This window comes from Scedosporium apiospermum, assembly GCF_000732125.1.
Source record: "Scedosporium apiospermum strain IHEM 14462 chromosome Unknown SEQ_SAPIO_0110, whole genome shotgun sequence".
NCBI classification, from domain to species: Eukaryota; Fungi; Ascomycota; class Sordariomycetes; order Microascales; family Microascaceae; genus Scedosporium; species Scedosporium apiospermum.
Window position 1 is genome coordinate 1,866,850 of NW_015971811.1, and position 23,853 is coordinate 1,890,702.

At 52.2% G+C, this 23,853-nt stretch overlaps 5 protein-coding genes and 2 pseudogenes across 5 annotated transcripts; 3 read left to right on the forward strand and 4 right to left on the reverse strand.

Annotated features, from left to right (window-relative positions):
• Positions 1-589: 589 nt before the first annotated feature.
• SAPIO_CDS7452 lies at positions 590-3,379 on the reverse strand (annotated as a pseudogene; the record flags this gene model as incomplete).
• A 713-nt stretch (positions 3,380-4,092) lies between these two features.
• SAPIO_CDS7453 (Uncharacterized protein) lies at positions 4,093-5,606 on the forward strand (the record flags this gene model as incomplete). Its single annotated transcript, XM_016789313.1, has 3 exons — positions 4,093-4,173; positions 4,269-4,893; positions 4,990-5,606. The coding sequence occupies 3 exons, from the start codon at positions 4,093-4,095 to the stop codon at positions 5,604-5,606; spliced, it is 1,323 nt and encodes a 440-aa protein (XP_016641140.1).
• Positions 5,607-6,087: 481 nt separating this feature from the next.
• Positions 6,088-7,933, reverse strand: SAPIO_CDS7454 (Ribosome-associated complex subunit SSZ1; the record flags this gene model as incomplete). The annotated part of the gene is made up of 3 exons (XM_016789314.1): positions 6,088-7,525; positions 7,609-7,735; positions 7,798-7,933. The coding sequence occupies 3 exons, from the start codon at positions 7,931-7,933 to the stop codon at positions 6,088-6,090; spliced, it is 1,701 nt and encodes a 566-aa protein (XP_016641141.1).
• Positions 7,934-8,310: 377 nt separating this feature from the next.
• On the forward strand, positions 8,311-9,118 carry SAPIO_CDS7455 (putative exosome complex exonuclease rrp40 protein; the record flags this gene model as incomplete). Its single annotated transcript, XM_016789315.1, has 2 exons — positions 8,311-8,508; positions 8,582-9,118. 2 exons carry the CDS (start codon positions 8,311-8,313, stop codon positions 9,116-9,118), a joined length of 735 nt encoding a protein of 244 aa, XP_016641142.1.
• An 833-nt stretch (positions 9,119-9,951) lies between these two features.
• SAPIO_CDS7456 lies at positions 9,952-11,568 on the reverse strand (annotated as a pseudogene; the record flags this gene model as incomplete).
• A 2,748-nt stretch (positions 11,569-14,316) lies between these two features.
• On the forward strand, positions 14,317-16,838 carry SAPIO_CDS7457 (uncharacterized protein; the record flags this gene model as incomplete). Its single annotated transcript, XM_016789316.1, has 3 exons — positions 14,317-14,325; positions 14,424-16,300; positions 16,370-16,838. The coding sequence occupies 3 exons, from the start codon at positions 14,317-14,319 to the stop codon at positions 16,836-16,838; spliced, it is 2,355 nt and encodes a 784-aa protein (XP_016641143.1).
• Positions 16,839-22,619: 5,781 nt separating this feature from the next.
• SAPIO_CDS7458 (Uncharacterized protein) lies at positions 22,620-23,853 on the reverse strand (the record flags this gene model as incomplete). Its single annotated transcript, XM_016789317.1, has 3 exons — positions 22,620-23,373; positions 23,461-23,558; positions 23,620-23,853. The coding sequence occupies 3 exons, from the start codon at positions 23,851-23,853 to the stop codon at positions 22,620-22,622; spliced, it is 1,086 nt and encodes a 361-aa protein (XP_016641144.1).

Consider the following 23,853-nt stretch of genomic DNA (forward strand, 5'->3'; position numbering starts at 1 on the left):
CTATGTCTTGTTTTTCGCTTTTCTATTTCTTTTTGCTTCTTCTTCTTTTAGCCCCTACTTGAAGGGGATGATCTTGAGGATATTGTGTGGGCGTTTGCAATCAACCGAGGCGTTTTGGAAGGTTAGCGACCAGGAAAGGATATGTATGTCACGGACAGATACCAGTGTTCTTCACCTTTGGCAAACAGGCTCGGGACAATCAATTTTCTTATGAATTAAATGACGATTCTCTATCTCTATATTTCTCGAGTTTTGAGATCCTTGTAAGTACTGCTGGCGCAGTGGCCATATAACTACTTATAGTTAAGCGACGTTGGCCGCGACACTTGGGGGCATCTTTTTGCTGTAGTTTGGCTCGGCTAATAAGTGTATCGAACGTGATAATCCTAAAGGGGTATATTTTATAGCTCCTCTGTCTATCCGCAGCGAGCAGTAAACGAGTTACAATACATATGAAGGAAAACGCATCATAGCACGGCAGGCTTTGCTTCCCCCGAGCCTCCTCCGGGTATCCGTCTCTGCCCCTTATCGTGGAGGGGAGATTCTTCCTCCGGCGTTCATATTACAGGAGGCTGTTGTTTTGTTAGATCTATATCACCTCCCACCTCGCCAACCGACCAATGCTCTGCCCAGCATTGCGCACAATACACAACATCCCCTCCTTCGAATTACCACTTCTCAGCTCATCGAGGACCTTCGCCACGGCGATTGACCCAACTGCGATGCCCTTCCCTTCGCTCAGCGAGAACGCCCCCGTCGTCACGAACCCGATAAGATCGTCGGCATTGGGAACGAGGGGGTGACCGGCGATATCCGTCTTGTTCGGCGTCGGATGGGGGAATGCTACGGGGCCGGAAACGAGAGACTTTGCGAGGAGACGCTTCCTTGTCTGGAGGTCCGCGTTTGGCGGAATGCGCGGAGCTGAGAGAGCTGCCGGACGGCTCGTTTTCTTCGAGTCGCTGTCGCTTCCAGGGAGGAGAGCAAGCCACTGCTCTCGCAAATTGACGGGAAGACGCTTGTTCTTGCCGCCAGTTACTGGCGCGACCTGAGGCTGTGTCGCCGGGACAATGACGTCGGGGTTTACAGGCTTGGTCGGCGGGCGGGGAGGAAGTCGGTAGATCCTTGCACATGTTGTGGCCACTCCTTTTGTGATGAAAGTTAGGCGGACCTGGACTACAGCCTTCGCTGGCGGCGCTTTGTCTGCGTTCGCTTTCTTCAGCAGAGAACGAAACTCTTCTTTGGAGAGCTGCACAATTCCCTCGAGCCCTGACGTCTTGCTTTCTTCCTCAACAGCAGCTGGCTTGGGGGGACTTCCGTCCACGTCCATAGCATCAACAGCCGAGGCGTCAACCTGGTCTGGCGCTGGAAACAAAAATCCAAAATCGCAGTGTAGTCCGTTGCCAAGCTCGCCCTTCCGACCTGCCCCAAGTTCGATGGACTTCCACTCCGTCCGTTTGCCCTTTGGTCTCCGACCCCAATACGTCTGCCGCTTCTCCCTCTGCTCCAGCTCCCACTGCACACCGGCATTGGTGCCTATAAAATCAGCGGGGAACCATGGCTGGTCACGTTCGAAAGCGACCTGTTGCATCTGATGGAGACCGCCAAACCTGGGATTCCCCCCCGAGTAAAGCGGGTAGTGCACGAGGCTGTACCAGAGCGGTTGTATACACTTCCAGGGCGCCATAAGGGTCCAAGTGCCTTGTGCCTGAGTACCCAAGCCACAGCGCTGGGCCATTAGGATAATAGGAATGGGAGGATCAGCCGAAGTCGCTTTGAGGTAAGCGCCGGGCGTTTTCGAGCTCTTTCTTCGATCAATCGCTTTCTTGGATGGGAGGCAGGATGCGGTATACCTCGCATCTCTGTTCCATAGGTTAAATGGTCGTAGGCCGTCTTCAGCGGGCCAGGTCGCAAGGGAATTTAGTAGTTCGTCGGTCTGGGATTCTGGCAACTCTACGGTACGAGGAGGATACCGCAACCTCGGATCTTGAATAGAGAACCCAAGCACAGAATTTGCCGGGAGCGACGCGGGACTCGTCAGACCAGCCAGTTCTCTGAATAGTTTTCCATGCGACTCTTTGTCTTCCGAAGTTCTCGCGTAAGGTATGAGAATGCCCAATAAGGCCTCGGTAGAAGCCGGTCCTGTAAGTTCGATGCTCCCTATTTCGAAGCGCAAATCCTCAATATACAGTCGTGGGTTCTCCATCTTAGTAAGTCGGAGAAGCTCATTGAACAGCTCAAGGAAAGCTGAAGGGTGTACTCGGAAGAAAACCTGCCGTTGCTTTTTCCTCGGCTTCGCATTCGAAGACACCGGTTCTCCTTGTTCTTCTTGTTTGACTGGGGACTCAGGATTCCATAGAACGGTAACAGGACATATATCTCGACGAGGTTGACTGGGACCACTCTGTCGGCTAAGCAGACCGGCCCATGCCCTCGTGCCCGCTCTCCATTTTCGACCCCTATCGTTCCAGCAGTTGTCTTCAGTGATGCCCAGTCTTCTAAGTACCCTCTCAATGCCAGCCGCATTTCCGTAGAGGCCAATGGTACTCACGTAACTGGCGTCCCAGATCACAGTACCACTTTCGCCCTGAGCACGATGCGTCGGACGATATGTCTTTTCGTTAGGCGTCAAGGGTACAGCAAACCTCCAGAGAGGGTTTTTGGGTTCCGTCATGCGCGCTCGCTTCGCATGCCAGACGTGCGTTGGTAGCCACGTCTTTGTGACTTGGCGTCTTCTAAATTTGGATTTGACGGGGAGAGGTTGGTTCAGGGTATTTCTGCGTAGCTTGGGCCTCGGAGCCCTCGTCGTGATAGTGGTTTTCGGAGACCTTTTCTCATCACTATCGGCATCCATAGTATCCGCATTATTCCCCTTCGCCTTCTCTTTCGCAGCTCTTTCCGCTCTCTTCCTCTTCTTCTCCGCGATCAGACCCAGCTTCTTCGCCATCTCGGCGCGTATCCTCCCCCTCGTCGTCCGTGGCTTCCTCCTCCGCGACACAACTAGAGGCGTATTATCTTCCCTACTCTCCTTGATCGCCTTGGCCCTCAATCTTTTCGGCACCCTCTTCGGATTATGACTCGCCGTCCGCCTCCTCATACCCCGCGGCAGCCTCTGGAACGCGCGGCTGCTACTCGCCTCCTTCGTCCTCCGCATGCTATCCTCCAGCGCGTCGATCTCGAACTGCCGCGCCGCGAGGAACGCCTGCAAGTCAAGTTCTCCATCGTTTCCGAGGGCCTCGTGGGCAGGCTGCGCCGCGATCTGGCGCGCGTCGAGGAACTTGGTGCGCTTGGGAGGGAGTCGTCCATTGCCGGGGCCTTGACTGCTGCCGTTGGGCTTGCGTTTCGTCGTGCTCTGAGACCCGATTACCGGTTTGGGCGCCATGCTGCGGTCATGTGTGGAAAGACGAAGTGGTGTTCTCGGAGGAAGCCGGGAAATAAATTCCTCAGTGGTACAATGCTTGAAGCTTACCTCGTGCTCTTTAGATTCACGAGCTCGAATCTCAAAAAGAGCAGCTTCGAACCAAATTTTGGGGAAAGTTTTGGTGGGGCCACAGTGCAGGCAGTGTTAGATCAGATACCGAAGCAGATAGCACCGTGTACCAACGTACAATCCATTGTAAGACCACAGTGCAATAATACAGAATTCACTGTCCCCATTCAGCGAAGCAACTGCGACCCGTGGATTTGATCTCTTATTCTATCCCAAGAACAGAAAGGCTCAAACCTTGGAATGTGCCAGCTTCCCGCCCACCCAGTACACACCATCATATCATAATGGCTGGAGGACTTGGGTTCCATCTGTGAGCAGCACACACAGTATGAATTTCTTACAAGATAAGTCACGCAGGGTAAGAGCCTTCCCGAACGAGCCCCGAATGTGTGAGAGTTGGGGGAAAGGGAGGGAGACGGAAATATGTCTCTCGGACGGACTCCCGCCTCCGGGGCATGAGATTCATCCATCTCATCGCCGCCCCGGCACATGAGCGTTCTCTCAGGTTATATCTCATCTCCCAGAGCCCCAACTCGCGCATACAGACAGACCCCTTACCTCCCCCTCTTACCCTCTCCCCCAAACGGGGCGCAGAGCGGGATGAAATGCACTCCTTCAAGCGCAAGATCTTTTCGCCAAAGCTAACTCAACTCTCCAACCAGCCTAAGTTTGAGCTGCATCTCAAGGTTCGTCGTATTCCGCCAGGCTTTCTTAGCCTTTTTTTCTACTCTTTTTCCTGCCCCCTAAACATCGTAGCTAACATTAAAATATAAACTTTCAGATCTATGATCTCAACAATGTGCCGCTGGTATCTGGATACTCGTTTATAAAATGGCACATCACCAGCTCCATCCACGCGGAGCACCGCGGGCGCACTCAAAAGTGTCCCATCGCGAATCACCGTGTTGATTACAACTACGCAAAAGTCGTTCCCTCGATTCGCATTGGCATCGACCGAAACGCGAGTCTCGGCGAGTGCTTCATCGAGTTTGAAGTACTTCAAGAGTTCCCCGTCGGCGGCGGCGCAAGAGATGAGCGCATCTTGCTTGGCGTCGTGAGGCTGAATCTGAGCGAGTTCGTTGAGGAAAGCGATGCTATTACGACGAGGAAGCGGAGCGCCAGCTTGAGTGTAGCTAGTTTCGCTACTGCAATGGGTTCCCCGGGCAGTATGGCTCCTCCCCCGCTACCGCGGAGTTCGGGCGCCGATGGTGTGGCTGAGGAGGGCATCATGCGGAGGTATCTCATGCAGGAGAGCAAGATCAACAGTACACTCAAGATTGGGATCCTCATGGTCCAGATCGATGGCGAGAGGAACTATGTCGCTCCGCCCTTAAAGACTGCAGCTGTCTTTGGCGGCATTGCAGGGATTATGGCTGGCGACCAGGCAGAGCAGGACGAGCCGGGCCGTATGTTTCTCCTCTGCCTCTCTCTTTCTCTCTGCTCTCCTCTCCCACTCTCATAAACTACCTCTCCCCGGTTCGTATACTAACCTCAAAAATTAGAAATTGCCAACCTCTCCAAATCCCGCGATGCCGCCGAAGTCCAAGACCTCTACCGCCACGCCCTCACAGCCTCCTGGTGCGCCCAACCCGACGAACACCCCGCCGACGCCGTAATCGAAAACCTCTTCTCAGGCGGCGACGGCTGGAATCTCTCCTCCGCCCGTCTCTCGACCACCAAACCCCTGCCGTCCCCCTTCCCTACCACCCAGGGGCACACGGATGACGACCTAGAATCCAGTGGCAGCCTCTCCGGCGACGAAGGACAGGGCGGCACCATTCGCCCCTCGGACTTCCGGAACGCCCAACGCCGCTTCGCGCACAGGAACCACCACGCGCTTTCGTTGACGAGCCAGAGGAGCTCGCTTACGATCAATTCGATCCGCACGATTCGCCCCGAGAGGCGCGGGGGAGTCCCCGTGGTGTCGAGGACATCGGCGAAGGACGACGATGTGAGGAGGTCGAGGAGCGATAGTTTGACGAGCTTGGCGCCTACGTTGGGGAGTAGTGATCGGGGGATGGATCCGGGGGTGAAGAGGGCGATGGAGATTAGTGAAGCGGAGGCGAGGGATGATCTTGTCGCTTGGAGGTTAGGTGGAATTACGACGATGAGGGCTTAATATTTGGTATTTGGTACATACTTTTCTTCGGCTTATTGGCGTTAGTTGTCTGGTGTTATTACAGGGAGCCATTTATCGATCTACAGAACACTCAATATATGAAAGAATTCGATAATCGTATTAAAAAAGAAATCCGCCTCAGACCAAAGGTTAGCCACCCATGCATCTCTATACGACATTGCTTTTCCAAACCAAGTCTCCGCCACAGGGTAAATGAATAATGGTGGGATTCCGATTGCAACATGCTTCTACCTTTCTTTTACATCAGAACCATGCCTTTGTATCTCTAAACAGACGCCCTATTTTGCCTCGCCTCCCTCCTTTTTTGCCCCTTTCTCTCATCCAGTGTATGGTCATATGAAAAATCGTCGTCGATGCAGCTGTGAGAAAAAAAAAGAAAAGCCTGGAAAACTATAAAAGAGAACCCCGAGCGAGGAGAGCTCGCATAGCCTCCTTCTTTTCGTCCAAACCCATCCTTCTTTTAAGCAGAGGCCTTGATATTACCCCTAACTCCACCCTTCTCACCTACCTCCCTAATCGTCACCGTGGCGCTCAGATCAGCGAGGACGTTTATCGTCACCTCAACCTTGCCGCCCTTCTTAGTGCCCCTGAGCGCGGCCTCGGCAAGGGTAGAGCCGATCTTCCAGATCTTTTCCCTCTGCTCCTCTTCCTCCTCGTCGGAATCCTCATCGGAGTCATCATCTTCGTCATCGGCTTCCTTGGCGGGCTTGGCCTTGGGCTCGGGTTGGGTAACCTTGATGTGGGTGTTGCCCTCGACAACCTTAATGAGGACATCGCCGCCTGCCGCAGGTACAGGGATGGTGATGGTACGGCGGGCGGGGACGGCGGTCTCGGTAGCAATGACAGGAGTAAATACCTCCTCGCCATCAGCACCGATGGTAATGACACCGATGGAGTTAGTAATGTGCTTAACAGTGCTGACCGCGGGGTGAGTCGACTGCTCAATATCATCGAACTCGAATTCCTGGATCAGAGAAGCCTGAAGGGCGGCACCTCGGACGGCAAGCTCGGAGGGGTTGAGAGCGCTCACGCTCGTCGCGGGAGCAAGGATTGTGGTGGACTCGGGGAAGATAGAGGCGAGGTTGTTAGCAATGCGGGGAGTATGGCCAGTGCCGCCAGCCAAGATAACCTCATCAATATCGAGAACATCCAGGCCAGCCTTCTTGACAGCACCCTCGATAAGGCGGTTGAAACCCTCGAAGACCTTGCGCGCTATCATCTCGTACCGTAACCTGTTGATCGTCGCCGCGAAATCATAGCCGTCCGCAAGACTCTCTACACTGAAAGAGGCATTGTTGCTCTTGCTGAGAGCCTTCTTAGTAGCCTCGGACTCCAGCCTCAACTTAGCCAAGCTGCGGGCATTTTCCCTGGGATCGGTGTCGTGCTTCTTAATGAACTCCTTGGCAAAGTGGTCCATGAGAGCCTGATCAAGGTGGACACCGGCGAATTCGTAGTCGTGGACGGCCGCAAGAACGGTGTACATGCCACTCCTGGAGGCGACGACGGTAACATCGGATCGAGTGCCGCCGAGGTCGGCCACCACGATGATCTTATCTTGAACAGTCGCCTCGGGACGCGCGTCGTAGGCAAGAATCGAGGCAACGGGCTCGGAGATGAGCTGGAGGACCTCAAGACCAGCGTCGCCAGCAGCCTTGATGAGGACCTCGCGGGCCTTTTCATTGAAGTTGGTGGGGACGGTGATTACGGCGGAGGTGACGGTCTTGCCAAGGTACTCGGAGGCAGCGGTAACAAGTCTCTTGAGGTATCGCGTAGTAACCTCGGATACGGAAATGGTAGATGGCTCCTCGGAATCCTTGTCCTTGACGGTGAAGGAGACACCGTCCTCGTCCTTAGGGTGGGCGGAAGCATGGCAGTGGGTGGGGTCGATCGACTTGAAGCTATAAAAGGAAATTCAAAATCAGCAAGAGTACGATCACCGGAATTCGAGAAGGAAAGCATAGAATGCGCGAGAAATCCATACTCCTGGCCCAAAAAGTCCTTGAAGTAAGCGATCGTGTTGGGCGCATTCCTCACAAGGAAGTTTTTCGCCTGACCGCCATAGTATTCGTCGCCATCGACATAGGAAAGAACCGTAGGTATTTGACGATCTAAAATACCACATGTTAGCAATAGTCACCACCTCCATGGGAGAATTGGAGCCGGTACTCACCTCCATCCTCGTTTGCGATAACCTCAGCCTTGTCATCAATAGTGACGGCAATCGAGCTGTTCGAGTTGCCCAAAGAGATACCGATCACGGTGCGAGCATCCGGCTCGACACCGAGCGTAACCGCCGATTCAGACATGTGGAATGGTATAATCGACAAACGAGAAGGAGATGTAATCTAGAGGCTAGACCGTGGTGCGTTCGAAGACTTGGAGTTGCCTATTACCCAGAGGGGATGGTGGGGGCCTGTTTATAACAGAAATTCTGTGTCCGATTTTTTTTTTTTCCTGCGAGGGCGAACGAATGTCGTTGCTTTGGCGTGCAACGAGGCAATGCTTGGAAAGTGCCCCCCACCACACTGGAACTAGCCCAACCCCACCAAAAAATCATGCTTACATAACCGTCAAATGCATCAGTGCGACTAGAATATGAATATCTCCCAAAGACAGTTTCGAGCAAGAGAAAGTTGATGCTTCAAGCATTCTACGCTTCGCGCAAATCTACGAGTGTTTCGCCATGGCGGGCAGGCCAGTATTCGTCCTTCCGGGCGACGAAATTGACGCTTCTTTAATACCCACACACCCGAAACAGCCTCTTCGGATCGGACCCGGCCTCCGCCTCGTTCCCCCAAGCGATCTAGTGCCAACAATCGCAGGACCACTACTCACTGACAAGAGGAAGAATTCGATATGGGTTGAACGAAGCTCCGGGCGTGTATGTTGGATCCATTTTGCGCTATATCTGCTAGGAAAATAGACCTCCAGTTCTGATATTGAAACCTCATTAGTACCTCCCCGCTGTTGGCGACCTCGTCATCGGCACTGTTACACGCTCTACCGCCGACTTCTACTACGTTTCCCTCTCCGACTACGCCGCCAACGCTACCCTCCCACAACTATCCTTCGAAATGGCGACCAAAAAGACAAAACCGAACCTCAACGCCGGCGCCCTCGTCTACGCCCGCGTCACCCTCGCCAACAAACACATGGATCCCGAGCTCGAGTGCGTGTCGCAGTCGACGGGCAAGTCAGACGGACTAGGTCCCTTGATCGGAGGCATGGTCTTCAATGTCTCCCTGGGCTTCGCGAGGAGATTGCTTATGCCCAAGGCGGTCGAGGAAGGCAAGGTCGTCGTTCTCGACGAGCTAGGCGGCGCTGGCCTGGCTTTCGAAACCGCCGTGGGTAGGAATGGCAAGGTGTGGGTCAATAGCGAGAGTATCCCTACAATAATCGCCGTAGGCAATGCTCTGATCGAGACGGACCGGAAGAATCTTACTGTAGACCAGCAAAAAAAGCTCGTGCGCAAGCTCATAAATACAAAATGAACGTTGAAAAGACTGTTGCTCGGCCTGAAATTTGACAGCACAAACGATGTAAACAGGTCAAGCATGAGTACCCTAAAAATCTCGCCTTCTATTGCTATTGATACCCAACCGATGCCAAACCCTTTCGTTTATGATGCTAGAAAACTAAGTACGACATTCATGACTGCTCAGCAAAACCTCAATCTCACCGTGAGCCCGAGAAAAATACACCCACGAACTGCCCCTATGAATTCGTGCCCCGTGCCAGGTACGCAGAGAAGTGACACAAGATCGTCTGTACTCCATAGCGACGAGGAAAACGGCCTCCACCAAGGTGCCAGACTAGGAGAGAGTGAGAACCCCCGAATATGGGATTCCCTTTACACGACCATTGGGGGGAAGAAAACTTCCCTCTCGGCAGCAAGGCTTGCCAGCGTGGTGAAATACGTCGATCGGACGCTTTGGATATAAATGCAACTTAGCGACGGCAAGACAGCGCTCCTTTGGTTGCCGCCTAGGTATAAAGAATTGATCAGTCCGTTTGCTAAGTCTCACCCCCGGCTCAGGTACCGGCCATCACCACGTCAACAAACTCGAATTCCTGGTCCGGGAGCGGGTTCTGCCTATGTATGTTCACCATGTGCCTCCGTAGATTATCCTTTCGAGGGAAGGATTTGCCGCCTTGCCGTGAATAAGAGCAGGTTGGCTCGGGGCAATGGTAGCGTCTCGTCTGCTCATGCTTATCATTGATATGGCGGTCAAGATGGGTCTTCGTGCCGAATCTCTTGCCGCATCCAGGTCTTTCGCAGACATGTGGTCGGTCGTGGTACCTCTTGTGGTGACTATAAGGCGGGTTAGCGGGATGGGCAGGGCGGAGAGAGTGATGGTTCCGCAACATACTTCAACTTATGAGGCTGGTCAAACTTCTGGCCACATTTATCGCAAACTAGAATTTGTGGGCTCTGTGGTGAAAGCGGGATGCGAGGATTAGGTGAAGAGCTTTGTTTTATCTCAGGGGTCGTCATGGGCTTTGGCGACGGGCTTGTGTCAGTTATTCGGGTGTCAGGTGTGTTTAATGTTGACGCCCCCGAAGGAGATGGCGCCGGGAATGGGGTGGAATATGTCGAGTGATCCGTGTAGTAGGGGTTTTCGGAGCTGGCGTGTCTTTGGTGAGTATATTGATGAACCTGGCCATCAACTGGCCGCATATAGTCTGGAGCCGTTATTGGAACGTCGGGTTCGGTCTTGATAGTTACGTCAGGTATCCCGTTTGCCACAGTAAACTGAGGCTCGGGGTCTTGCTCTACCCCAGCCGTGTAGCTTGCGTAGTCTTGGCTATGGGAGACATCTTCCAAAATCGGACCGGGTTCTGGTGTCGATTCACTAGATGAGGGAGATGGGGTGCTGATGCCGAGTGGAGCTCTATTGGGTGTGATCGAGGTCTCGACAGGAGGAATAGGATCGGCGGAATAAACATGGTTATGAGAGGGTGCCGACGTCAGGTTCATGAGCTCAGCGTTCGTCAGCCACGACTGCTCTGCCGCCGTCATCGCTCCCATGACTTGCATGGGATTCACTGTGCCCGGAGGGGCGTGTCCGGGAAGTGCAAGCGGAGGTGAAGCAGGTGCCGGGAATTCAATACGGCTAAGATCAACCGCACGGGAAGCTTGCTCCTCGGGGGAGCGAGACAGCTCATTTGGCGGTGGCTCCAGCTCCGTGGGTGACTCGGATAAAGCATGAGCTGCAATCGCAGAATCAGGGAAAGGAGAGGTGGGTCCAACAACTGTTGAAGGAGAGCTGCTACTGCCCCGAGGGCCAGTGACTTTTCTAAACAATGACCCGAGCAATGTACTCGCGCTCATCCGTGTTGGTGACCGTCCTCCCAGGGACGGATGAGAAATTTGAGAATCCCAGGTGGGAGAAGAGGTAAGGCCAAAGGCCTCGGACGGAATGTCGGTGTTATAGTAGCTTCCACTATATCCTCTGCTCTCGCACGAAGCAACCATTCTCGCCATTTCGACATCTATCGGTGATGGCATCGGACCTGCCGACGATGGAGATTCGGCTGGCATACCACCGGGAACTGACGTCGTAGCTGGTGGCATAGGAGCTCTTGCGGTCGAGGCATCGGTGCCGTCAGACGAGGCAAGAGTAAGGTCCTTGGTCGACCGACGGCTAGCAAGTCTGTTATCCATCCGCTGCACGTAGGAGTCCGTCGACATTCGACGGTCAGCTGGCGCGGCCGGAGCTTCAACCATCGCCGGTGCAGCAAAGGTCGCAGGACCTTCGCCGGGGAGTTCATCTGGGTCTGCATGTCGTCTACGTCGTCGATTCCTAAATCGAGCAACGACAGGCCAGAGACAGAGTAATATAAGAAGGGAGCCCAGGATTGTGCCGACTGATACACCAGCTTTTGCACCAGCGGACAAGCCCCTAGGCTCGAGGGGTGAACGGTGGGCGATTGGTGGCATCGTGGATGGTTATCGTCGAGGTCGGGTTATAGAGAGAGGTAATGGTGTTCACGAGAAGTCTTCCGAAGCCAGACTCGAATTGAGACACGCACTCGCAGCCGAGCCGCGATGGTTTAAGGGCGAGGCTGAACGTGGAGCCGCCCTCTGTAGCGTGGCACAGCTCCGTCCCCAAAGGGACTTATGCGAGGGAAACCGCGGAGAGCGGGATAGGGCGATGGCGCTGGACTAAGGTCTAATCGATGAGAGAGTCGGTGGGTAAGATTCTCAGAACAATAGTGACAATTCTACTTGAATTGCCGAATTGTCGTCATTGTTGCAGGCGGCAACAGCGAGATGGAGAGGGCATTATTGCAAAAAAGTCTCGTTGGTTGGTGAAGGTTCGTTAAGTTGGCGGTTGTGGGTGAGGCGGAGTCAGCCGCCTTCAGCAGATGCATCCAAGGTTGTTCAGGGTGCTTTAATTAGCGAGCCAGGACTAAACCCTTTCAGCCTCAGCGGTCTTAGACAGACAGGACAAGACTCAGGCGGCGTGTGGAGTGTGCAAGCCACGGTGTGAGTCCGTCAGGTCTTGCTATTCCTAACATCAGTTGTCCAGGAGGAAAGACGGATTTGGGTGTGGCGGGTGAAGCTGGGCGCCGGCGGCCTCCAACCCAACCTCGCACCATGTGTTTGTTACAGAAGGACTTTTTGTAGCACCTAGAATCATAACATTTTACAAGTATTGTCTTAACACAATATTGATCTCTCGGTCAAGATAATTGCAAGGGTCTGAGAGCACAGACACGACCCCAATCTCCAACCCATCAATGTTTCACTTAAGACCTGCCACCAAGAAACAATTCTCTTAGTACGATTGCAACATGAAGAACACGAAAGAGGTACTACATCATTGATCATTGATCGACGAGAACTACGTAAGTGCTACCATCGGACGCGGCACCTTCTGCATGCTCATCACCCGGCTAGTTTCTTGGTCGAATTTCTGTCCTCACCTCAAGATGGCCTTGATATGACTAGATTCTTATGCGTTTTCGAGAATTGTTCGAAATTATAATAAAGCGTTGTGGCCATTCTAGTTTTCAACGACGGAGAAGGTACCTTAACGTAGTTCCCATCCGCAAAATGGAAATCGTGGACCAAATCATCGGCCGTATCCCCTGTGATAATCTCGACCCCGACCTTGACGATACGAATGGGCCTGCAAATATGCCGCCGTAGAGGAAAGAAAAAGCCCAGACTGATCTACAAATCCGCCTGTTGCTTGGACACCGACTCCCTGTCAGTTTGCTGTCCTGAAAAGCATGACCCCCGACTGTTCTCTCCACCACGGAAATGTCAGCAGGATACTGCCAAACCAGACAAGTCCATCTCTCATCTCTTGATGTTTCGGACAACAGGCCAGTGATCTCAAAGTCCCGGGAGACCTTGCAGTGGATGAGAGTGGTCCAAGGATACAGATCTCTCCGAGGACGAATGGCCGTTTCTCCATCTCAGACAAAGTATGCTGGCAGCCGTCCAATATGATCTAGATGCCGTCTCTCTCTCTCTCTCTCTCTCTCTCTCCCCGAAGCCCATCGAAGTGGGAGCAATTCCTATATATACCCCAGGACTTGCCGATCTCGCCCTTCGAGTTGCTACTGGGCGAGTGGCTCTTTACGCCTTCTACTCTCCATCCCGTCACGGACTTTTAGGTAACATGTAACTATTCGAAGTCTCTCCCGCGAGGACAAACAGTCAAGCGCTACTTTGAGGCTCTTTTATCAGAATTCAGACAAAAATTCAATGTTCAGTTTTGGGAGATTTGCTGCTGCTCTCTTTGGCTCTTTCATCCGGATGTTAGGGAGGAAGGAGCGATGGGAATTGTAAGGGGCACGAAACTTCTAACCAGGGCAACTCCCAAGTTCCTTCCCTCATCGATCCATCAATGATTCTTCTCCTATTCACTTCAACTGGATCAATCAACTGGATCAATTGAGGCATCTCGACAATAGCTAAGGGTAGTCTTCTGAATAGAGGACTTCTTTTGTCCCCTCTGAAAGAAAAGAAAGGGTCTGATCCAGCTCACTTCTTACCTCCCTCCTCCCCTCCTCCACTACTCCACTCCCTGATTCTGACCACCCACTTCAAGTTCAACTTCACTTCACTTCACTTGACAGCACGCCAAACATCACTTACCTCCAGTGACTATTTTCTGGCACCGACCAAGCTTCTGCTTCCAGGCACTATTTATTCTCCCCCATCCCTCAGAGATCTGAGAAACTCAAACCTTCTCCCATCCTCATTTTCTCACCAAGTCTTCTATCAGCCTCTCCTGATCAAGAGATAGCATCACAAGCAACATCAAGAGCATCTCTAGATCAATCCCTTTTATCATCTATCACCTAGTAAGTCTCAGATGTCTTTTGCCCATTGCCTCTCCTCTCCTATTGTTGCTAACCGTCATGTCCAGGCAAAAACTCCTTTATCGGCAGCCAATTGATATCTATCTTTTAAGTCCAAGCCCAGTAAGTTGTGTCTTTGCTTTCATTGACCCCTCCCAGGCCGCGTATATATTTCTGTCCGGGTCGGGATACATATATTTACACTATCTCTCCTGCCACCTCCTCGTGGCACTCCCACATGGGCCGCATGCAGGTATATAGTCTAGTTATATGCGATATTTGATGCTTACTAGTTACGCGTATAGGAATGGCCAACGTGGGATTGCCAGAGAGGATTCCAGATTCTGCAGTGGAGCAGATGACCGCGACGATGGAGAAAGTGAGTAAATTACTCGATCCCAGTCCCCAGACCTAATGTCTCTCCTACAATCGAGACCTCACAGAATAGCATAAATAGCGTGTCTAATGTCTTTTCAGCTCTCCTTCGTCAACGTCCATGAGGGCACGCCCGTTCAGGAGCCAATCGACACCTTCTCCGTTGAAGAGTTCCGGGTGCGCCATGGAGATGGTGCCACGATCGAGATGAGGAACGAGCTCATCACAATCAAGGGCTATAACGAGTCCCGGCGTCTGTTGGCTGCCTGGGTCATTTGCCCTCTCGTGGTCTCGGGCCCGTTTCGCGCCGCGCGCGAGGAGTGGTTGGTCTTTGTCCGGCCGCCTAGTGGAGGAGACACCAGGTTCCCGAAGGTTGGGGACCGGTGTGCTCTTGCCATCGACGAGACGCTTGATCTTGCGGACAAGCGTGTTGGCTCTGGCTTTGTGCCGGCCGAGAGGGTCGACAATCCGATGGAAGGCATTGCACCGACTGCGTACTCGGGGTACGCAGCGTTCAAAGTCTTCCCGACGATTGGGGAGGGTTCGAACGCGAAAGCTCCGGAGGTCCTCAAGGCATGTTCGATTGCCGAGGGGCTCTCCAAGCTGACGCCGGAGTTCCTGAATGACTTCAACTCGGTGAAGGTGATACTCCGATTGGAGTTGAATCTGACCAGCTACCTCGCCGAAATGTCGGCCCTTCATCAGCTGACAGGGGACAAGCGGGAAGGCGCCGACCGAGAGCCGTCTCCGAGCAGTATTGAGGCTTTCAAGTGGATGCTGGATTTCACGAAAAGCCCTGACGCGACGCTGGACCTTTTTTCCATCCTCCCGCACATGAAGCGCCCGGCGACTTCTAGCATCCCTACGAAGCTTGTTAAGATGTTTAACGCGCTGAACCCGGATGCCCGCGCTGCCTATGAAGGTCTTTCGAGTATCCCTGCTAGGCTGCACATGGTGGCTGGTTGTCCCGGTGCGGGGAAAACACACTGGAATCTTCTTGTCGCTGCTATTGCCCTATCGCAGCCTTTCCGAGACACGATGAGCAGTGGAGATACTCGCCGCCGACGGGCCAAGATCCTATACCTCATTGATGTCAACAAGCCGGTTGATGACTCGGCGGACCGGATGCACAATCTATGCAATGAGGTTGGGCTCAAAAGGACAATCATCAGAATGCATGGTTGGCCATACGAAATGCGCCAGAGTACCTTCATCAATGGTGACTCGGGCGATTCTCTCAATATGGCCCTCGATGAGGCTGATTCAGCCCAGACTCGTGGTCCTGACTTCAGCCGGCGGTTTGTCACAATAGCCCAAATTTACAGGGAGGAGGGTGCGTTGCCTGGCGTGGATCCGAAAAAAGCGCCCACATTAGACGAGGCCGCATGGGATCACTTTTACAAGCACAAGAACGACAAGTATCCTGAGCTTGCCGTGTCTCTCGAGAAGCTTTTAGAGGCAGGCGTCCAGTCGCCGAGAGAGGCGCTATCTCTCCGGCGTTGTGTTTACAAACTGTACTCCGACGTGCTCAAAACGGCCGACTTCGTCGCAACCACCCCCGTAGCGGCTTATGGAAACTTCCCGAAGATGTACCACCCCGATGTCGTCTTTCTGGACGAAGCCCCTCACGCGAGAGAGCTAACAAGCCTCATCCCCATCGCGTTCTTCTCCCCCAAGGTGTGGATCTACACTGGGGACTTCCGGCAGACTCGCCCTTTCGTCGCCGGTCTTGCAAACAACGCCCGCGAAGATAGCGAGCTGATCAGAAACCCTTTTTTCAAGCAGTTGACCATTAGCACCATGGAACGCGCCGATCGGGTGGGTGCGCTACGAAATCATCTCTACATTAATCACCGCTCCTACGGTGGCCTTGAGGTCTTGCCCTCCGAGCTATTCTATGCTGGCCGTATGCGCACAGGGATCCCCGCCGATGAACAGTACCCCAAATCCCTTCAACATCTCCGAGATTTCCTCGAAGGGTTCGCTGGTGACGCACAGCAAGGTTAGGAGCCGCGCATGCTCGTTCACCTGATCGGATCCTATGAGAGTTCGCGCTCCAACAGCTTCTACAACGAGTGGCATCAGAACTGGGCAATGAAGCGGGTCAAGGAACTCCTCGCCGACACTGAATTCCGACGAGTCGACAAACCCGATGAGCCCGGCACAATCATGGTAATCGCCCCCTACCGAACCGCTATAAATAACTACCGCTCGCTCGTTCGTGATTTGGGTGAATCGGCCAAGGGAAGAGTGGACGTACGAACGGTCGACACGGCGCAGGGCAATGAGGCGGACGTCGTCATTCTGGACCTTGTTCGCACACGGACGCCCGGCTTCATGGATGATCCACACAGGTTGAACGTCGCGATCACAAGGGCCCGCCAAGCGGAGATTATCCTGATGCATCCGCATATGACCAAGAGAAAGGTGGGGGCAGAGCTAGAGAATACGAAATATCTGCTCAAGATGTGGGAGGAATGTGATCGTCGGGGTCGCCTCATACGCATTAGGCCCTGAAGAGTCGATGGATGGCGGGGTGTGATAACAGGAGACCTCTAGACGATGGTTTACTTAGACGTTTCTCATTCGCCTCATCGATTTCAACCTCCGAACTCCAATGGCCTCAGATCCTCGAAGCGTTCTTGGTAACGGCGCCGAGGAGGAGTGAGTGACGTCCGATTTGCTGGAAGTGTGGAGTGGTGAGGGATACTGGCTTCCTGAGAATCAAGGATAAAAAATAAACTACATCAACAAAGGCCAGCAAACCATCCTCACGATGTACTCCATCAGAGGCGGCAAAATGTCACCACGATTACGAACAGATCGTCCGGCTACTTGGGGTTAGTGTGCGGAGAGAGAAGATTTGCAAGGGTTGAAAGGAGAAGGGAGACGATTAGTTGATAGGTGGTTTCGTTCTTGTTCTATGGACCTGGTTGGAAGGAGAGGGAAGACGAAGAGTCGATTAGATGGTTTCATTCTTGTTCTATGGACCTCATCTTGGCTTGATTGTATGGTATGCCTCTGCAGATTGTTCCTCCACAAAGAAGGGCTTGCCGATGGATGGTAGATTAATAGCCCAATAATGATGAGAGAATAGAATGGAATCATGAGGTTTGAACGCATCCCCAGATTCAGTCTCGTTAGTGTCTGTAGGCCAGGTCTTGGCTGTTCTTGGCCCTGGGGAATGACATGTCACCGTCGTAGTCTAGGTGGTCGAACTGTCATGCCAGGCAATCTCAATCCCCTCACCCCAAACTCTGGCGATACGTGGATAGAATGCAGTGTACGGAGTTAGGACTTGTAGCGTAGTGCCGCTCCCTTTCCGCCGGGACCCTAAGACGGTCCGCAGGAGTGAGCCTGCATCTTCGAGAGTGCGACGGAAATTATGAGGACTCCGGCGAAGAGATGGAGAGAGCCTCGGCGAGGCTTCAATTTCTGCGGATTTCAAGCGCCCCTGTCTCTCCTATTTCCTTTCCACACCCTCTCGTTTTTAAATTCCTGCGGAATTTCGTCGAGGGCACCTTCGCAAAACTGGGAATGAACCGATGTAAGTAGGACGGGACTACGGGCTAGTCGAAAGCCAGCTGGATGATTTGCCGCGGTGACACGGCATCGGTAGTTTTCTTTTTATTCCCGCACGAGCACTTTCCTGGGGCAGGAAGGGGGGTGAGTTGGTAATCTGCTGCTGCTGCTGCTGCTACATACATCACACACAAGGGTAGCTTCGATTTGATGTTCACGACTACACTAGTTCGACTTTAATTCTCGTCGTACGATTTCATCTGGGGTATGTCCCACGGTCAGCTTTGTTGCATCCTTGTATCTTGTTTCGGAGAAAGGGACTCGGGTTTTGAGTGAGGAGGAGGGGGGTGTGTGCGTTCTTTTTCAAAGAGAACGGGGGGGATTGGGGGGCAGGAGGTGACTCTTTGGGTTGGATTTTTGATGATGGTCGCAGATCGCGGGAAGATAAACGGCGGAAGAGGGAAATAGAGAAAGACCGAGATTTCTGTGTGGATATTTTCCTTGTAAGTGGTAGAAACGGGTTCGAGAACACCGAAAAAATGGTGAAAACTCGGCCGGGAAGTGTGGGCTTCCCGAATCCCGACCTTGGGCAGGGCAATCTCCGTGCACCGTTCAAAACATGAAATTTGTGGCCCCCATGTTGTATGCGTATTAGCAGAAGCCCCAGTTTATTCTTCACACCAAGTGGTAACAAGGCAATGAGCTATCGAAGTACATACACTACTGAGTATTGACGTTCTTTTCAAGGGTCCAGGTCCACGGGGGCTAACAAATGTGAGTTTCCTTCTGCCGGGGAACCAATCAGTAGAGACTCCGAGATGGAGTCGGGGCGGGATTGGGAAGGACGAAGAAAAGGTGGAAAAGTGGAAAACATTCGGTGGCTTCCAAGATGTTCCATTGACGTCAACAGGTAGCTTTTTTCAGCAAAAGAACCTTTTTTTCCCTTCGTCTTCGTCTCGCGTTGCCCTACCGTGAGCGGGTCTCGGTATGGATACGGGTATGGGTATGGGTATGGGTATGGGTATGGGTATGGGTTATGGGTTATGGGTTATGGGTAGTCGGCAAACAATAAGAATTGATGCCAAGCGCTTAAACCACCGAACGGGAGTGGACTTCGGATTCGAAAAGGATCCCTAAGAAAAATAACGAATAGGAATAACTGCGAGTATGGAGCAATATGGTAAAGTATCGTACATAGCACACGGACACATCAATTGATCGTCCGAAGCACAACGGCGTTGGAAGCGCGAAGTATTTGCGTACTCCGTACCGTCGGTGAATGTAAACCCCGATGTCCGCCACTGAATCTTATGACCGTGACTGCATCTTATCTCCGTGCCTCCGTCTTTTTGTCTCCGTCCTCAACGTTCTTCGTACTGATACAAGTAACCATCGTGTGCCGTATCCGAGTGCGAGGGGGGGTGGATGGAAAAAAGAAAGCAGGGCTTCTATCAATCTTCTAGCATTCCCTGCGAGCATATTTTGCTCTTTAGTTTACTTCGTACCTACTTTGACTATTTTATGCCAGTGTGGCATCAGGATCGCAACTTAGAGCGTGAATCGGAATAGATTAGTATACATCAATAACACGGAACAGGCCAACCAGCCATCAACATCATCGTGGCGGGGGAGAGAGAGCATTTGACCTTTCCCAAATCTGCAAAAAAGGGCGCAACACGTTGCAGTCAGCGAAAGAAAACGAAGCCACCATCAATGTACTCATGTCCTGAGAGCGAGAGTAAGACGCATCAAAATACCTGTACCCTTGCACGAGGGGTGAGCTTGTTTAAACTTGGCGCGAGGGCAGATTAATGTTCCCGTTTCCCTTCCCACCGGGTCAACCACGAGCAAAGTTTACGCAAACCTTGTGCGTCAAAACGACGCCAGGAGTGGGCTATGTCGCCATTTTGCGAATGCGAAACCAGAGAAAACGAGAAAAAAATAGATGAGACGACGATTGAGAAATCAAATACGTCGAATGCGAAAGAGCGGGGGAGGCGTAGGGGGCACAGAAAAGGGCAGAATCCGCACATTCCCATCACCAAGCTTTTTAGGCAACCGAATTCTCGTGCCGCTGGTTGGAACGGGGGGTCGAATATTAAGCTTGGCTCAGCCGATGCTGGGCGGACAGGGGATTTAACAGCCTGACTGGTGCTCAGGTGTACGCACTTTGGCGCTTTGGGAATGCGAGAAATACGCGTATCTTGCTTGTTTGGTGCGAGCCAAGACGTGTAAAGAGGACACAGGGTCACTTCCAGCAAAGACGTTGCATGGAAGAAGTACGAAGTACTTGTGCACATCAATTAATTGAGATTGAGATTTGAATGTCAAGATGGTTCATCGAATAGCGGCGAACAACAACAATAGACATATCGTGATACAGAAGAAAAAAAAAAAAGTAGAGGGAAATAAAATGAGGAAAATAAAAATCAATTCGAATCATAGCTCCGTTCACATGCGAAAGCCCTAACCAAAATTTCTTCCAGAAACCCCCTTCTTTTTTTTTTTTTTTTTTTTTTTTTTTTTTCTTCGCCTTGGCTTTTTTTCTCGGCTTCTCGAACAAAAGACCTTGACGGACACGGAGTCTTCATAAGGCCGAGGAAATGCCCCGCCTGGCACCGAAGCGGGGACGGAGAAGCCCCATCTGCGAGCGTGCAGGGGAGCGGTCCACCAGAGCGCCAGAGCAGGGGGAGTAGGGGAGCAGGGATCAATGGATTGAACACAATGCCTGTGCTATCCACCGCCTTATCAGGGGGCGAGGGAGAAGGGAAGGGGGGGGCGAGAGGGGGGGCGTGTCTTTAGCTTCGGCCGATGCAGTTCTTCACCACAAGCACTAGGGTAGGTATGCATGTGCGAAGGTTGGTAGAGCTGTTTGAGCCCATGACGAGGAAACATCAAGTATCAACAGATTGATGCCATCTGCCTCGATTGTGATGTCCAACAACCTACATCAGTATTAATCCCGATGCTACCTATGCTACCTATTGAACCTTCCCCCCTTTAGTTCTCGTGATCTGTTGAACGTAGCTCTTCTTGCCGTTGTTTCAATTGACACGTACTTCATACTTGCGGACTCTATATTTCGTCACAGCCTCCTCCTTTCGAGGGGGGGTCCGCAAATTGGCGACAGGGACTGCCAAGATCGCATTCGGGAAGGTAGCCGTCTAATAGTTTATTTGACCATTACCTGACGTCGTCACCAGGTGGCTTGGCTCTTGGTGCAATCCATCAAGTCAAATCCAACATCGTCAAAGGCCTTCGTGTGTCATATCATACGAAGTACGAAGCTCGTCCTCCTGAAAAAACGGCAACCTAGTCCTCAAATCACCGAGGATCCATCCTGTGAGCTGGAAGCTGCAGGGAGATAGATCCAAGCTCCATCTTCATCTCCACCATCTAGCCATCTGCCTCAACCACGGCCGCGGCTCATTCCACCATCTTCGTGTTAACTAGGCCAGAACCAGGCCCCCTTCCCGTCAGGGGCTATTCTGTAGTGTTAGTGAAAAGAAACGAACCAAGAAAAGAACAAACAATAACCGAAAAAAAAGCCTCTGTCCCTGAACAGCTCCACACCTCCGCGGACTCGGCATCGAATAGCTTTCTCCGCCCAATCTTCCATGTAGTGTAGTGTCTGTAGCGTACTATATGTACGCAAAAATGGTCCCGTGTGCGCATGCATTGACCTATCCCAGCTCAACACTACCCGGGAAAAACGTACGGCTTCGAATTGTAACACCACCAAATATGCGACATCGCTCGTCTCTTCTTCAACGCCTTTGGCTGCTGCTAAGTTAGCTCCCGTTTCGACCCATCTTTTTCTCTTACTCCCTGTCTCCATGGAACGGAGATATCTAGGGAGATTGATCCAGGGGGGAAATGGGAAACAAGACAAAAAAAAAAAAAGAACTCAACACCCCCGTTGATCGCATCACGGAAATGTCTCGGCGTGCAGATTCCAAGGTTCGCTGTCCTGTAGTCTGTCATAGTGTAAATCGATCTAAGTGGGGACTCCCGATAAGACCTCAACTGGTTGCTGAAAGAACGGGAAAAAAGAAGAGCGGAAAAAACACAACTAGCTTGGGTTGGCATCGGTGAGCTCCACTTCTCACCATCAGGAAAGAATCTGATCTGAAGAAGGCACCCAGATAGTGTAAAAAGTTTTGGGAAACACACACATGCCATCCTGGCTCAGACACTTGTGAAGACACTTGCAGATTGGGGACGAGTTTTGTAGAGCGTAAATGATTCGCCATCGCTAATATGCTTGCTTTGATATTGAGAGTATCGACGAAAAATCAGAGTGTGGAGGGTGTTGTAGAGAAATCGTGGCCAGGCAAAGCCAAAAACAAGAAGAAAAAAAAGACACCGATAACTCCTCCCATTCTTTCCCATCCAGCACGGTTCCCTGAAATTTCACCCTCCAAAGAGTTCCAGAAAGCCTCCGTAATATACACTGGTAGGTTGTTCTTTCATTCGTCATTAAATCAAGACTCGACTCCTGTCCGCCAACCCGTTTGTTCTATCCCATTTGTGAATGATGATCCGTTGGCCGTAGCCAAAATAATTCCAGGTCCGACTCCGTTAGTGTCAGTCCGGACACCCCCCACTCTCCGCTGCAACGAGATATTGGAAGAGCGAGGATTAGTAGGTGAGAAAGAATATAGCTGTAAAAGTTGGTTTATAAATGCTTCCAAGAGAAATCCAGCAATTTTTATTTTTGCTCTTTTTGGGGTTTTCTTTTTTCTTGTGCGTGATGTTGTCGGTAGATGCTTTCGACTACAACCGCATTTGTTGGCCGTCATCCTCATCGAAACCCGAATACATCATCGGATCCCCCACACCTAACATCACTTCTGGATTAGGACAGGAAACAACATGGGGTCGAAGCCTTCCAAATTCTGATTCAAGCAACCCTTGCGTAAGCATCTGGGCATTGGACATCGCCGCCGGGTGCGAAAGGAAATCGGGCATCATCGACATGGCTGCTTGGGAATCCCACGCTGCTGCAAAGTCCGCCATTGTCGGTGCATCGGGGAATAGGACACCAGCTGCCGCAGATTGATCTGGAACTGGTTCGAAATCATTATATGGGGGAAGGCTCTGGGGCGAGAGGAAAACTTGGCCCGTGGTGGTCGTGCTCGGCGTGGGTCGATGGTCGTCTTCGAGATCGGAATGCTCATGTTCTGATGCGGAGCTGAGGTCTGTTCGACTACTCGTCGGCGTGATGTTTCCCGTTTGTGTCGTCGTAGAAGTCTGCACCTGCCGCTCCTTTTGTTGGGCCTCTAATTGCCTGACAAGCTCTTTGAGATCCCTCTCGTCCTCGGGGAATACTGAGTGTACGGGGAGGTCGATATCGCTATTGGGGCGGATGCAGCCAAGCTTAGATGCGATGTTGTGGACGACGGGAAGTCCTCGATCGTTGAGCTCGGGATCACCAAGTTCCCAGCTCTCTCCGTTGCGAACCATGCCGTAGAGCTTGTGAATGGTAGCTATTAACGCGAACTGCGTGCTCTCAAGGACCTCGGCGTATCTAAAAAAAGGGAAAAGAAAAGGCGTGAGAAAAGATGCGAACTAGCTAGGAAAGGGAACAGCTCGAATTGGCGGGGAGGAAGCATACCCTCGGGGAAGCTGCTTATATTCGACCTTCTTGCGCACGCCGGCAGTACATATAAGGCCGTCATCCTTGCACCTCTTGCAGGGGAACTCGCCATCGCACTACATAGCAATGTGAGCCAGCCAATCCCCCCCAATAGAATACCCAATGCCTTCTGCTTACCTTGGTCTTCTTCATTCTACACCTCTCACATGCCTTCCATACTCGCTTATGCCTGCCATCGGAGGCGGCGGGGGAGTGGGCTTCTAGGTGACTTGTCGCCGCGCTGATGACGCCGTGGGATCCTACACGCTTCGAGGTGCGGCCGGACGATCTTGATGATTTGGACAAGGACTTTCTCGCGGGCTTATGAGTAGCATCCTCCTGGGGAGGAGAGGGGAGATTAAGTTGACCCAT